Here is a 15729-nt window from a genome sequence, read left to right as displayed (position 1 = left end):
GGTTTGCCATAAGCCAGTTTATGGTTTTGCTTGCAGAGTATTCCACCAGCTCACCTTTGCAGATTCCATGGTAGTACCTCACCAGCTGGTTTGACATTAGTTCACAGACATTGTAGTCTTGCTTCATTTCTTGTTCCAGTGACAAGAGTCTCTGGTTGTCACAGAGACAAAAGAAACAGTTTTTTTAGTGCAGTAGGAAAAGTTTAGAACCTCTGTCAGGTTTATATTACTCTCTGTGTCTTCCTGACTCTCTATTTCTCTTCGTGTTGGGACTGGAAGTGAGGAGAAACAGACAGGAATAAAATCTGACAGAAGTTCTACCTCTTTCCAGAACCAAATAGCAAAGAGGCCGGAGTTGGGCTTTAGCAGTGTTCTATATTGAATAAGTCAGAGAGTAATGTGCAGAGTTTAAAGGCAATCCATCAATAACGTTAAACTTTATTTTTTTTAGCTTTGGGTAACTTTTGGTATAATATAAGTTTTTCACTATGCTATTAAACATAGATCTGCATGAAAAATAAAAGTCAGCATTTATAATAGAAGATCATTTAGTTATCTGCAAGCTGGCCATTGCTTGGGATTATCAGTCTTGAACGCCACAGCATGTAGGCCTTATCCTTGAGAAGACCCTTATTTTCCGTCCTCCTCCACTTTGTGAACATATGTTACAATGATCACACTGCTTAGTAGGTTTAGCCTCTCACCATAAGCAGATTAACCATTTATGTCTTCCAAAAAAATCTTCAGTTTAAACAAATGATGTCCTCTTAGTGGTTATCGGGGATGTGCACATTTCCCTATAACCTTCTATTTTGATGGAAATCTAATTTCTTTGGACAACACAACAGTTAACTTTAAAAGGGAATTTATGATAATAAAATGTGATATGTTTTAGTTTGCAAGTTAAGAAAACGTTGCTGGATATTACTCTGCAGGACATTTGCTTCTCTTTGAGCCAATGCAGTGAAATAATTGACACCGGGAAGTCTTAAGCACGAGTCTTAAACTAGCCATAGGGGGATTCCTTATAAATCGGGTAAAATTCCAACTGTGGGTGGCCTTGCTGGCTCCACCCCACTCAACAAAACTCACTTTTTCAATTCACTTTTATTGAAGCAGCCACGTGGAAAACTGCTGACTTCTTTTTTCAAGAGGCAGAGTCCAAAGCTGTCATCCTGACAGTGACTTCACTGCCCAGTTAGTCAGTGACCAGGAACAAGCATGTAACCAGACAAAAAACCACTGAAGTCAGCAATAATATTTCCTATATTTATATTCTCACAGGTATGAAGCTTGTAGGAGGCAGGAAATGGCTGTGCTAGGAGGACGAGAGAAGTACATGATAGCTGTGTAGTTATGTCCTAAATTAGACTCTATATACCCAGCTTTCAGTTCACAGTCAGGACCAGACTTTCCTTGGTCAAAGGTGGCTCAGAAATTAGGAATTTTTGAAAAAAAAATGAAAACTTACATTAGAAGGGGTTGACCTTCTAAAACATTTGTATACACCAGCCCTATTTTTTTTGTAACCTGAATATATAATTTATATGTGTCATATAAATAGTGTCTAATCTATCATTATAATTTATCCTAATAGGTTGGACTTGATGGACTAATGTCTTTATTCAACCTCAAATACTATGTAACTATGTAACTATGTAATTTGACTGTTGTTTATAAATGGATCTACCAATCTATAGATTAATATGACGCAGGGCTAAATATTAAAACAAATTAAGTTTAACTTCTAAATTCAGCTTTGGGCACAATATGAAAACAGCCATGGCCTTGGGTGCACTTTAAAAACCGGCCGTAGTTATAATTTTGGTTTGTCTTGAAAGCTGTATGTGTTTGTACCATCATTCATATTACTCCAAGCTGACATGTGACCTCCAGGTAACTTTTAGCCAGTGTCCAATAAGAAACAAGAGGTCGAAGGTCGTAGAAACCTCTCCATGTCTGGGCCTGAGCTAGAATTTTGGAGATTAACTAATGCTGGAAATCAGCCATCTTCTTGCCGTAATTAAAAATACAAAAGTTAGGGTGTGTTCTCTCTTAATAACACCCCAAGCAGTGGTTACATTTCTAACCTTTCGGTTTGGTGCATGCTGGGACAAGGAACTAGAATTCTAGAGAATACGCAGTATGCTTCAAAACAAGAATTAATTAGTGGTGTGTAGATTATCCTATCTAGTCAAGGTGCATTGTATTTTTAGCCCGGATGTTTTTGTACAATATATTGCATTATACATTAGTGATGCTTTGCATTAATGTTTTGGTGCTAGAGTTTAGATGCCTACTAATTTATCACAGCCATAAAACTAACCCTACCCCTTGACTTAACCCGTACAACCCAACCGTTAACTTGAACCTGACCCCTAAATCTAACCCTTAAACTCATTACTATGACAAGGAAAACAAGGCTTACAAGCTAAGCTGTGCAAATGGAAATGGTACTATATGCCTCCTGTGATGTGGCCAGTACAGTAATAATTTATTTTTGCACCACCTTGATAAACCTTTATTTCATATTTATATTAAATATTAGCAGTGCAGCCCTTGATACAGAGTCTTATTTATTGGGACAAATAATATTTATAGCAATTTAAAAAAGGATGTAAAAATCAGGATTCCAGTTTTGTGTCCCTTATGGCACCTTTGCGTTACCTCTCCAGCTAAAATGTATGGCTGGACAGCTCACAACCCTGATAAAAGACAGTATATAAATAAAGAGAAGCCATTTTATTTAACTGCTTAAAAATGGAGGACGTTTTTAGCACCTCTCAAATACAAAATAAAGTGATACATACTAGTTCTATGCCTGCCTGTGATGTTCTTATTGTTCATGCATGATATGGCAATATTGACTAAGACCTTCAAATGCATCTATAACAAAGTAAAATTAGTGTCTTGTGTATGAATTATAACGTGGAAGTAACCTGGACTGTATTTAGAGACTTTGGCCTTTAGGCCTTAGTACATGCAAATGCCCTTTCCTTTTGTTAAACAAACTGAGCTTTAGGTTTGTTATTGTGGGAAAAAACAGCAATTATTGTAGGACTGCAAAATTCCATGGCTCTGTATAGCCTACTAGTCAAGAGAGATGACTGTGTGTTACTTGAGCCACAGATAGTCTTTGTTACTTTTCTCAGCAGCCGCATGCCTCCTCCTCTATAGGTTTTACTGCTGGATTTATATACAGATATCAAGAGGTAGTAAGCAAAGGCAAATAAATATGAAACAGAACTTTTTTGATGCCCCATCTAACCCTTCCGCTCTAGGCTGTGGCCCCTGAGTTTCCCCTTGTTAAACAGGCCTCTGGAAGCAAATCTCCTCAGTTACAGAAGTATATCTCTGCCTTTGTGTCTCCAATGTTTGACTTTTTTAATCATTGGCTTATTTCTATTTGTGCAATTAGCACAGCGTGTAGCTTGACCCAGGGAGGGTTAATAGACAGTTCCACCCAGAGGAAACTCCAATAAATAATACACTGGCCTTGTGCAGAATGAGATTTAGACACAGCACTGGATGTCAAGAAACAGAGGGCAAAATAGGTTTATCAACAAAAGGAGAGAATTCAAATGAGAAGCAGCCTGGGGACACCTGGAGCCTGTACATTGCACAACCTCAGCACTTCTCACTCTGCTGCCTCTCCGCTCAGGCACAGGATTAACCCTTTCCACTAGAGAGACCTAAACACACCCTTAACTGCTGTGTAAGCTTTCCTCAAGCTGTATCCACCTAACTGAGCTGTGTGTCTTCTATAATGAGTCTTGTGTGCCTTGACAAAGAGTATGATAATATAAGCGTGGTGCAAAGAGTTTGTTTGAGTTGCCAGGTTAACCTGAGAGTTGCCAGGGTTTCCAGTGCTGACAGACGTCCCCGTTCCTTTCAGCACCTCTGGGTGCTGGCTTCTTTCAGCATTCATCAGCTGAAGGGAAGCTGCAGCTTATCTAAGGGATGGCAGAGCCTCAGGCTCAGATTATTGCTGATCTCTGGCAGGACCTTGTTCTGTTCTGCACCCCAGATAAGGTGAGAGAGCTCTGCTCACTGGATTCAAGAGACACTGATGTACTCTAAAGATCAGTAAGAAGCTGATTCATTAAAGAGCAAAAAAAAACTTCATGAAATAAAAATTTGTTTTTTTTCATATTGCATACAATGAAAAAATATGTTAAATTTTGTTTGCATTGGTAAGCTTCTTTACTTTTCTTTTAATTCTGTTCATTTAAGGTCCCTGGGTTTTTCAGTTTGTAAAGCAAATATATTTTTCAATGAAAACTTGGTAGAATAGAACTATGCATGCTTATTGCTTTCACTGTGTTAGTAAATACTCCAATGGTTTAATTGGTTCCTGCTGTCCTAGTGAATCTCCTCTACTCTGCCCGATTTATGTTGTTCTAGTGAAACCTCTACTGGCCTGCCAGGTTCCTGCTGTTCTAGTAATCTCCACTGGTCGCCTGGTTCCTTCTGTTCTAGAGACCTCTACCTAGATAGCAAGAAATTGTGCTGCAAGTTTGAAAATGACTTGCTAAACTCTTGCAGACTTGCCAAGCTTCACAATTTTGTTGCACAATTACAGCAAGTCTGCATTGCAAGTCTCCAGACCAGCGAGCTTGCAGAGCTTTTGCTAAGACCTGCAGGACTCTTGCTGTAGACTTGCCAAGCAAATTTGCTACAAATTCAAAAAGTGTCAACTAGAACTTGTGCTGCGGGTGTTCTGCAAGTCTACAACTTGCCAGGAATGTGTGCGGCAAGTTAACAAGAATTACAATTTAACCCTGCCACAAGTCTGTGGCAGGTTATCCTTGCTATCTGGGTACTTGCCTGCCAGGTTCCTGCTGTTCTAATAGTCTCCACTGTTCTGCTAGGTTCCTGCTGTTCTAGTGAATTCACCACTGGTCACTCTGGTTCACACTGTTCTAGTGAATCCACCACTAGTCTGCCTGATTTCAGTTGTTCTAGTGAATCCGCTGCTGGTCTGCCAGGTTCATGCTGTTCTAGTGAATCCTCCACTGATCACTCTGATTCCTGCTGTTCTAGTGAGTCCTCCACTGGTCACCCTGGTTCCCGCTGTTGTAGTGAATCCTCTACTGGTCTGCCTCATTCCTGCTGTTCTAGTGAATCATCCTCTCGTCTGCCTGGTTCCTGCTGTTCTAGTGAGTCCTCTACTGTTCAGCCTGGTCCCTGCCATTCTAGTAAATCCTCCTCCAGGTCTGCCTGATGCCTGCTGTTCTAGCGAACCTTCCACTGATTTGCCTGGTTCCTGCTGTTTTGTGAATCCTCTGCTGGTTTGTCTGGTTTCTGCTGTGAATCCTCCTCAGGGACTTCTCAGCTTCCTGCTCACATTTCCATCATCCATATCTCTCAGCCTAATGAACTCCCAAACTTGGTTAGAAGCACAGACCAGTTCAAAGATCAAGTGACATTTAATGCAACCTGGTGCCATTTAATTCACAAATACAAACAAGCATAATGTTTGTGCTCAGACCAGACCTCTCAGATGTTCATTGTGCAGCAGAGGGACACTCCTCTTACCAACAGAACATGTTCTTCCACTTAACACACTTCTGACCTGCAAACCCCAGCAGAAGAGAATGAGAGGAAGAGGAGACTGCAACGTCTTTGACCCTGTCATTCTTCTAAAGCCAAAGCATGTGGATACATGTGCTTTACATAAACAGATATGACTAGATATAGCTAATAATAAGTAGTTTTTAACATTTAAAATAATTTACAAGCACACTACTGCTGAACTGGTGTAGTAAAGACTGTCACATGGAAAACTGTGACAGATTTTTGTTAAATGATGTATCCAGTAGTGAACTGTTTATATGGTCTCTTTTTATTTTTCCATACTGGTGGGCAGTAAATGTAAGCCTCCTCCATCAATCCAGCAGCCATGCATTTGGCATAAAGAGTGTTGGCTGTCTTTGTGCGATTGTAGAGGATACTAGTGTGTCAGAGGACATAAGGGCTGCTCCAGTCCTAGACAGGCAGGATAGACAGATACTGGATTGGCCTCCATCTCTGAGTCTTTATGTTTGCTGTCCAAATTGTGAAGGAGAACAAGGTAGGGTAGATTTTATTATCTTCATAAAAAGCATGTACCATAAAAATCCCAGATTATTATGAATATATTAAACCATGGAAGGTGGTCAATGTTAGGGATATTATGGTCCATTTGGTCAGAAAACAAAACAAGGTATGCTTTCATTAACAAATATTTCAAGGACCAAAACATTGATATCAAGGGCAGTTGGCAAGTATGACGTACGCACGCAAGCTTCTGTCTTTAGAAGTGTTAGTACACATCAGACTGATAAATCATGCATGATCTTAACTGTTTGCCCACCACAGTCTTGGAATACAGTATAATCAATTAATCACAACAATGAACATATCACTGTACTTCAAATAGGCTGATGAAAATCATCTAAATAGGGCAATAAATGGGTTAATATTGGCACTAGAAAAGGCACAGGTAACAAAGCAGTTTCTACAATAATCAGACATTGAATGTTTGAGATGCTTAAAGTGAGGCCTGCTGGACACATAATGCTCTAGAGGGAAGGCAGGTTTCTAGTAATGAGCTTTTAAAAGAGCATGTTCCCGCAAAGGTACTGAGGCATTACAGCACTGCTGTGTGATAACACAACTCCTGGGATCCGATAATGGCTTAACCTCCATGCTCTTGTTGCATCTTTCAGTTATGGCGGTTACCATTTCCGGGCTAGTAAAAGATTATACAAACAATGTACAAAGAAAAAGAGCAAAAATAAGACTTTTATTAATGAACACTTGCACGCAGCATTTATTTTTTTTATATTCAGTTTATCTTCCATTGGATCATTTCCATTCTTGTATTCTTGTTTTGGTAAAACATCTTGTATTTCTAGAGCCCGTATGAAATGAGCTTAGTACACGCAACTGAAGAAGCAATTAAATGTAATTTATGGCCTGCTTAAAGGAGTGTTGAACAAAATTTGCAAAGTCTCAGAAGCTTATCAGAATAGGAAATATTTAGATTAAAATGTGTGGAAGGAGTGAAATTTTTCTCTTAGAGCGTTAACTTCCTGCCTAGTAATTACAGTCAGCCTGAAGTGAATGGTAACAAAGACAATGTATGTAGAGTCTTCCCTATTGCAGAATGGAGCAGACTGTTTCAGAACTAGAGATATCAATCTAGGCTATAACTTTCATGTATAAAAAGAGAGGAAATTGCAGTTGTCTCCCACAGCAACTGCTAAGATCAACACAGTTTTTGCAGAATAGGAAATCAGAGAAAACATATGCTTGGTTAGTATGGGTGGAACTTTTGCTCTTCCACTACTACAGTTTTCATATATAGAACCCAATGGTTACAAATAGTGATGAGTTGGGGCTTCGTGTGAACCCAGTTCACCGGAGTTTGACCAAGCCTGCTCAAAACTATGACCAACACTTATCCCCTGACCCAATCAGTTGCAGCAGGTGCATTTCCTTAAGCAGGCTTCCATAAACTTAAATGGATTGGATTTGGACCAAGCCCCAAGCCCCAGCTCATCACTAGTCATGTCTTATGATTAGAGCAGGACTGGATAAGTCCCCGATGCTAGGTGACCAATGCTCCTTAAAAATTACAGCTGGACCCTAGCTTTTGAGATTTTTTTCTAGTTGTTGTCAGTGGAGCTCTTGCCTGCTCCTGGATTGGACAGTCTGGCTCCGAAATGCCATATTTATTTGACCACCTCTGGATTAAGGTGTCTACAAAAGACTCCAGACCCTTTCTTTATAAATTCCAAGGTGTCTGCAGAGATACATCTATGTAGAGAGATTGATGTAACTAATTCGGGGGCCATGGACCTGCACTGAGGTTAATACATACAACTATTTCTTTATATTTCTGAAGAACTAACTAGGATAGAGCAGATGGCTTCCTGCTAAATATTTAAAACCTGTTTAATCCATATACCTCTGTGCGTGGAGACACTTCCCTCAGAATGCTTTATATTGCTAATTAATTTAATTACACCCACGCTGATCGTGTGCTGCCATATTTTGTACTATAGTCTCTAATACACCGTGTGGCTTCCCATACCAGCACTTTCCATGCAATCCCTCACACAGGTGCATGTATGCTTAACCCTGTCATTGCAGAAAGCATTTACAAACTCCATTAGCACGTTTTCTGTTTTGGGTTGTTTACTCTTCCTTTACCACACTGTATCATGTAGAGTTTGACATGTTGTAATTAAGTACTGAAGATACAAATGATGATGCCACTAGTTAACATTTACAACTTTACTCTGTTCAGGCCAGGATCCAGATTACTCTGTGAATCAGGATTGTACATGTTCAGTAGTAATTCACTCGTAGTGGGAATAATATGTTGCCTCTCTTTGCTGACCTCTCCTTCTGCAAATGCTCATTGTTTGGCTGTCATGTTGATCCAGGGGTTTCAGTATATTCGGAGTAACTAACAGCAGAGCAAGTATACACATCCAGTTTTCTGACTTTACTTGCTGGTAATGCAGACAGCCAGTCAACCCACATTTTCAGCAGGAGAACACATATGGCAGCCTATACATTTCTCTCAAGTTTTCAGTAGACATTTTTTTTACCAATAGGATGTTTGAGTCTTGTACATAGAACAAGGTTACTATTTTAAATATAAATTCTCTGCTAGGTATTAGCATACAGTAGGTTTGCCAAGACAGAATTCTGGGAAGCCATCAAAACTGATTTGGCAATGAGCATTTTTAATCCTCGACCTACAGGTTAAAGCCCCTGGGCTAAGCACAACATGTATATAATGATAGATAAGTCTATGTTATGTCTTCTAGGGATCAAGCTGCAGGTTTCAAACTTGCTTCTATTAGAGTTGATTTAGCATTTTATTAGTGTTTATAATTAAAAAAAATATAAACATTGTCTGAGAGAGAAACCAATCAGGTTGATCTGTTGTCTATCTACTGTAGATTAGGAGAAAGATCTGATTGGTTATCTAGGTGACATACACTTTATTATTATTAAGGATTTATATAGTGCCAACAGTTTGCGCAGCGCTTTACGCTTCCTTTTATATATTTATTAATTACAGACATTTATTTATATAGTGCCATCAATGTTCTGTTTATTAGGCCCAATGTCATCTATTGGAGTTGGTCTTATGTTTGTCATTGAAGTGACAATGGGCTTATTGATAACCGAAGGAAAAAGGTGCTTGCCTGACCAAATGTCTGCTTTTCTCGCCCCATCTAAACGTCTGTGCAGCAGTAAAGGTTAAGCGTGATTTTTCTTTTTTCTGTTTGGCAGATTCTGGTCTAAAAAATATTATCTTTGGAATGAAAAGCAGCAGTAAAACTCATATAGAATATTGAATTGAGTACAGGTTGGTTAGATTATCCTGTAGGCTAACAGGTGTTATAAAACATACTGAAAATGTTACACATTTCCTTCAGAATGTAGCAGAAAATACATCAGAATGTAAATAAAATAAAATGTATTTTAATATTTTTTTTCTTGGTACAAAGCATGTTGAACGTCAGTGTTTGTCAGACTATCATCATCATCTTCCATATTAACAAAATTGTGAGTGAATGAAAAGATGGGCCAGTGTGTGTATTACTGGAATCTGAAGAGCTAATGGCCTAAATCTCTATTCACACTCGTGTGTCTGCATTTTCACACTTTTTAGTGCCTTTTTGCTGCACATTTTTCATGTGTTTTACATTTGTTTTTGCCAATGAAGGTGAAATAAATAGCAGTTGCTAGGGGGTGGGGGCTTGTTGTCATGCGCCAAAATGCACAAAAATGCATGTTCCATGCATTTTTAAGGTGCTCCCATTGAAGTCTAGCAGGCTAAAAACGCACCAAAAGAAGCGCTTGCATAATTTTCATGGTGTAAATGGGCCCCCTGGAAAATAATGGCATTTCTTTTGTCGTACATGATGGCCAAAGCGCTTCAAATCGCACAGGTGTGAATGGTGACTAAAAGAGATACCGATACAATCATCTGACTTCAGACTAAAATAAACAAATTGGTTTTATAGACTAGTGTGTACATACACTTTGTAAAATGGTTTTATATTTTTATTATAGGTAGTATATTAAATCCTAAGAATGCATGGATTGTTTGTTCCACACACAACTCATCTAAAGTGATGCTGCAGTCACATGGGGTAGAAGTACTCCGAGCGGCTTGTGTGTATCGAGCAAGGAACAGCGATTGAGCTTACTAACCTGTAAAGTATTTTTTTATTTGTGTGCGGTGCAGGGTAAACCCTGGTGCTCTCCATAATCAGGATGTCACAGAGCGCCAGTGGGGGCAGCGCCTGTAATCAATTTGCCATCGATTCCTCCTCTGTGTCACTGTTCATTCTGCGTAGGGCACAAAGTACAGGCCAAATAAGTCTCTAAAGCTGCTACTAAGGAGCGAGCTGCATCAAAGGGATTAAAAAGAGAATCAAGCAGAGGGCCACATTGTGGAGCGCAGAACTAGTTAACAGCTTTGCACAGTGTCAGTGGGTGAAATTAACATACTGCCCCCCTTTCCTAAATGATGTTTTCAGCCAATTAAGGATCCTTTTTTTTCCATGCAGTTGGAGGCTCTCTGTTCCCAGCCACCCTGGGATGGTGATGAGCAGAGCTTCTCCTCAGAGCTCATTCATTATCTCCATTACTGCCAGGAGAATAGGTGGCAGTGCCATTGTTGGGAGAAGGATGTGGGTTAGAGGTAGCATTTATCACACAGGCTGTTCACAGCCCCTGACAGTCAGGCACTTATTGGGAGTAGAGAGTGTGAGTATACTCTGTATACCCAATGCAAATTACCCAGACCTTCCCAGTATACCCAACTCTTGCTCTTCCCTGAGCCCAGGACTATTAGTGGTTTTGATAACCATGAGGAGGTCATTAGCAGCATGGGCAGGCGGAGAGGAGGAGCAGAGAGGGGGCAGACAAGGGAAAAGCCTGGGTGTAATTACTTGGATTCAATAGACAGGCTGCAGAGGAAGCCAAAAATTTGTCAGCACCCAGCAATCAGAAAAATGTATTTTCATTTTATCCTTAACCCATATTAACTCGGCATTATCATCTTTCTGTGTTAACATTTGCAGAATATTACAAGCCGGTAGTATATACACAAACAGAATTAACCCTGTCCGATGCCAGAGCGCTTGTGCCTGAAGAGCCTGGCGTAGAGTGAAAAATGCCAGTTATAGCAGACAGGGACTCTTCTGTATCATTAGCCACAATTATATACTATTACACTCAGCTCTGCATTGCAAATTGCATCCTAGCGTCTTTTTTCCTTTCTCAAAGCCCCAATATCTATGCATTTGGCACAAAAACAATAAGCTGTTGGTTTAGTTCCTATCCGGCTATGCTGTGGAAGGGGTGGGGCTGTATTACCCATTGCATTGCTGCTCTCCAAGCCATCTTTGCTAATTCCTTCATAGAAGCGGAAAAAGTTTGCTCGGTGCTGAATGGATGATATTTATTGTTCGACTTTGGCTAATGTATTGGCAATGGAGCATTCCAGCCTGTGTAAACAGTGCAGTTCAAACACAAGGGATGGGACTCTAGTGCCCTTTCACAGAACCATGTCATAGGAGCAGTAAGGAGACTGGCTTCCCCACTTTCTGAACGCTGATTTATTGCTTGTCTTTGTGTTGCCTGTGTTTCTTTCCACACAGGGCAATGAGCATACAGCAAAGTGCAGAACAAGCAAAAGAATAATCATTTTTCTTGCGACAAAACTTTTGAGCCCTCTATACAATCGGCTTACTACATGAACTTTAGAGGCATTTTTCTTGGGCTTGAGGGGTGTGTGTGGGGGGGAGAGTTCCAGAAACAATTCTATATACGATGCTAACTAAGGGGATAAAATACCAGTTTGGGTTTGCACATAATTTAGTACTTCTTTTGTTTCTGATTCACAATGAGCAAAAGGTGTAGAAATGAATATTGCCATGCATTGCTTACACCAACCAATCTCCAGCTGACCTTGTTCTAATGCAGATAGGAAAATGTATGATGACATCGCTTTACTTGCTATGGATATCATTCTTTTTTTTCCTTAAGCTGGCCGTAGACTGCAGCTGGGCTGAACAAGAGAAATCTACCAATTCACCCATCATTTTGTTTTGTTGGGCCTTTTTGGCCAGGCAGTGTTTCTTGCAGCTTACCAGTCCTTAAGTGTGCTGACTGCATTACTTTTTTTTTTTTTCAGGCTTTTCCCCCATTTTTTTTATCGGTGATCTGGCCAGTAACACACTTCCTGTCCTAAAGTGACAATCCTGTACTCTATCTATGGAGAGACAGTGTTGTCACCTTAAGACAGGACTGCAATAACCTTCATAGAGGTTCTGCAGTCCCCAGAGATAGCTGAAAACAATGTAACTGATAAGAGTACAGCTCAGGCAGAGAAGTTATCAGCTCACATGATTTCTGGAAGGATCAACGGGTTATTACATGGACCTATTGAACAGATATAACAAAATGCTTTTAATTGTATTTTTATCAGACCAAAGGGGAGCAAATAAAAGAAGTTTATTGTTAAGGTTTACATACACTGTAAGAACTAATCACATTCTAAATAACTGTGTATTAGTAAGCTCTAACGACTTGTGTTTTTTTCATTGCAGCATCCATACCCCTCAGAAGAACAGAAGAAACAGTTAGCACAAGACACAGGACTGACTATATTGCAAGTAAATAATTGGTAAGTGAGCAACACAGCCTTCTCTGTATGATGTTGTAACCTGTTCTTTATAATACACTTAATATGGAATAGTGCTGGGAAAATATGTACAAGTTAATGCTTTCCTTGTTTACAACCAGTAACTGCAGTACGCTGTATGAAAACTGAGCAGCGGGAGCCAGTTGATATATAATAAAGCAAACGTGTCACATGTGAAGCAGGATCACTGTGCTGAGTGAAACGCTGTGGAAATCACTTATATGTTCTGAATTCACGCTGACATTGCTGCCTGATAAGCAGTCAGTGATCAGTTATTTAGTCCCCTTTTATCTAATTCTCCACCACTATAGGGGGAAGCTGCATAAAGACAGGAACTAGTGGTAATAATTATTCAACATGGCTGCATCAATGCCAACTTGGTTAAGAATATAACAATATTCCAAGAACTGACAGACTTGAGAATAGCATGTTCTATGATCCTAAAAGTGAACTGGTGCATGTTCAAACACCTTCATTTCCTGGTGGCAGCTTCCCTGTTTATTTAGAGTTGATGAAGAATGGATTCCGTGCTCTAATCATATAATTTTGTTTTTATATAAATAACTAAGCACCTAACTAGTCTATGTCGCCGTTTCTTGTTCAGCAAAAAAAAGTTGTGTCAGAGCTGATGATTCAGCACCAACACCTCTTAGCTTGGACTTTGCATTCTGGCTGCTTGAAGCCATATTAGCTAACCAATAAAACTGTTTGATATGCTCTGTAAACTTAAAGCTAAACTCTAGGCAGATAATAAAGACACACATTAATGCAGCTCTGTTATCTTTAATATATTATTACATTGATTTGTTTAAATGCAAGCCGCGTACGTACCTGAAAATGACTTGTTATCGGCCTCTTGCTGTCCCTGTACAGTAGAGCTGGAGTGTGAGAGGAAGAAGCAGCACAAGGAGCCAATTAGTTCTGTGCTGACAAGAAACTTACTGATAGGAGGAGAGAGCAGATTGACAGACAGATGAGCTTGTCACTGTGCTGGTCTCCTTTCACTATCCAGTTATAGGCTGGAAGCAGTCCATAATGACATGGGCTCAGGGAAGTGGGTTGAACGATGCTGACAATCAGACTGAGGACATCTATGGGCAGAAATAAGTACTGCGGAGGAAATCTCCTAGATTGAAGCTGAATATTGCTGTATAAGCTGGTGTTGTTATTTTTATTTTTTTATCTTGATGTTTTTGGCTGGAGTTGAGCTTTTTATGAAATGTGTGGAAACACAGACTGCCATTATTGACGTTGTGGAAAAGCTAGCGGCCCTGGAGTCCTGTTTATCATCTGACTGCAATAATGGGAACAAGTATGTATTCCTGATCTGCATTTTTTTTCTGAGTCTGTCACTCATAAAGTTTTGAAGCCATTTGATCAGCATGATAGGCAAGGGCCACCTCCATGTTTCACTAAGCATTGGTTTGCTTAATGTCTAGTGTTCACCGGATGTTGTATTATGGTATTGGAAAACGGCAGCTACTAAGGCTAGTGATCCATGCATTCTATGCAGTCATCCTTCACCTCCTATGTAGGCAGATCAATGGGCCTGCAATAGAATGTAATATCTGCAGTGATCCCATCTGGGCACAAATTTGTGGGGGCCTGATGAGGTGTACAGTCCCTGTAGAGATGTCATCTAGTTATACATGAATTTGTGTGGGGCCCGGTGAGGTGTACAGTCCCTGTAGTGATGTCATCTAGTTATACATGAATTTCTGGGGAGCCCAGTAAGGTGTACAGTCCCTGTAGTGATGCCATCTAGTCATACATGAATTTGTGGGGGGGCCCAGTGAGGTGTACAGTCCCGGTAGTGATGTCATCTAACTATACATTAATTTGTGTGTGTGGGGGGGGGAGCAGTGAGGTGTACAGTCCCCGTAGTGATGTCATCTAATTATACATTCATTTGTGGGGGGGGGCCAGTGAAGTGTACAGTCCCCGTAGTGATGTCATCTAATTATACATTCATTTGTGGGGGGGGGCCAGTGAAGTGTACAGTCCCCGTAGTGATGTCATCTAATTATACATTCATTTGTGGGGGGGGGCCAGTGAAGTGTACAGTCCCCGTAGTGATGTCATCTAATTATACATTCATTTGTGGGGGGGGGCCAGTGAAGTGTACAGTCCCCGTAGTGATGTCATCTAATTATACATTCATTTGTGGGGGGGGGCCAGTGAAGTGTACAGTCCCCGTAGTGATGTCATCTAATTATACATTCATTTGTGGGGGGGGGCCAGTGAAGTGTACAGTCCCCGTAGTGATGTCATCTAATTATACATTCATTTGTGGGGGGGGGCCAGTGAAGTGTACAGTCCCCGTAGTGATGTCATCTAATTATACATTCATTTGTGGGGGGGGGCCAGTGAAGTGTACAGTCCCCGTAGTGATGTCATCTAATTATACATTCATTTGTGGGGGGGGGCCAGTGAAGTGTACAGTCCCCGTAGTGATGTCATCTAATTATACATTCATTTGTGGGGGGGGGCCAGTGAAGTGTACAGTCCCCGTAGTGATGTCATCTAATTATACATTCATTTGTGGGGGGGGCCCAGTGAGGTGTACAGTCCCCGTAGTGATGTCATCTAATTATACATTAATTTGTGGGGGGCCCAGTGAGGTGTACAGTCCCCGTAGTGATGTCATCTAGTTATATATGAATTTGTGGGGGGCCCAGTGAGGTGTACAGTCCCTGTAGTAATGTCATCTAGTTATATATGAATTTGTGGGATGCTGGTGAGGTGTCAAATCCCTGTTATGATCTTATATGCTTCTGGATGAATATGTGGGTGAGGGGGGGATCTGTATCTCTCATATATAGATAAGTGAGACTGTCAAGCTGTTAAGTCTTTATACTGATTCTCTACCTCTCTTATGCTCAGACGGCCAAGTCTGGTGTGCTGTGCTGTCTTTATTGTCATCCTCAGCATTGTTCCATTGATTAGTGGGGCTTTTTGGTAAGACTAGTGAGGTGTGCAGCCTCTGCCTCCCTTTTACACAGATT

The 15729-nt window shown here is 40.5% G+C and overlaps 1 protein-coding gene across 4 annotated transcripts in view; it reads left to right on the top strand.

Annotated features, from left to right (window-relative positions):
• The window catches only part of MEIS2 (Meis homeobox 2), a 142899-nt gene that overhangs the window by 92023 nt on the left and 35147 nt on the right, over nucleotides 1-15729 (top strand). For all 4 annotated transcript variants that reach the window (XM_018562826.1, XM_018562825.1, XM_018562824.1 and 1 more), the window contains exon 9: nucleotides 12630-12706. In XM_018562826.1, the coding sequence (XP_018418328.1) occupies nucleotides 12630-12706 (77 nt within the window). The remainder of the gene's footprint in view (nucleotides 1-12629; nucleotides 12707-15729) is intronic.

This window comes from Nanorana parkeri, unplaced genomic scaffold (genome assembly GCF_000935625.1).
Source record: "Nanorana parkeri isolate BGI_ZX_2015 unplaced genomic scaffold, ASM93562v1 scaffold602, whole genome shotgun sequence".
Lineage (NCBI taxonomy): Eukaryota > Metazoa > Chordata > Amphibia > Anura > Dicroglossidae > Nanorana > Nanorana parkeri.
Note: the sequence above shows the minus strand (reverse complement) of the source record. Positions and strands in the feature narration are given on the sequence as shown.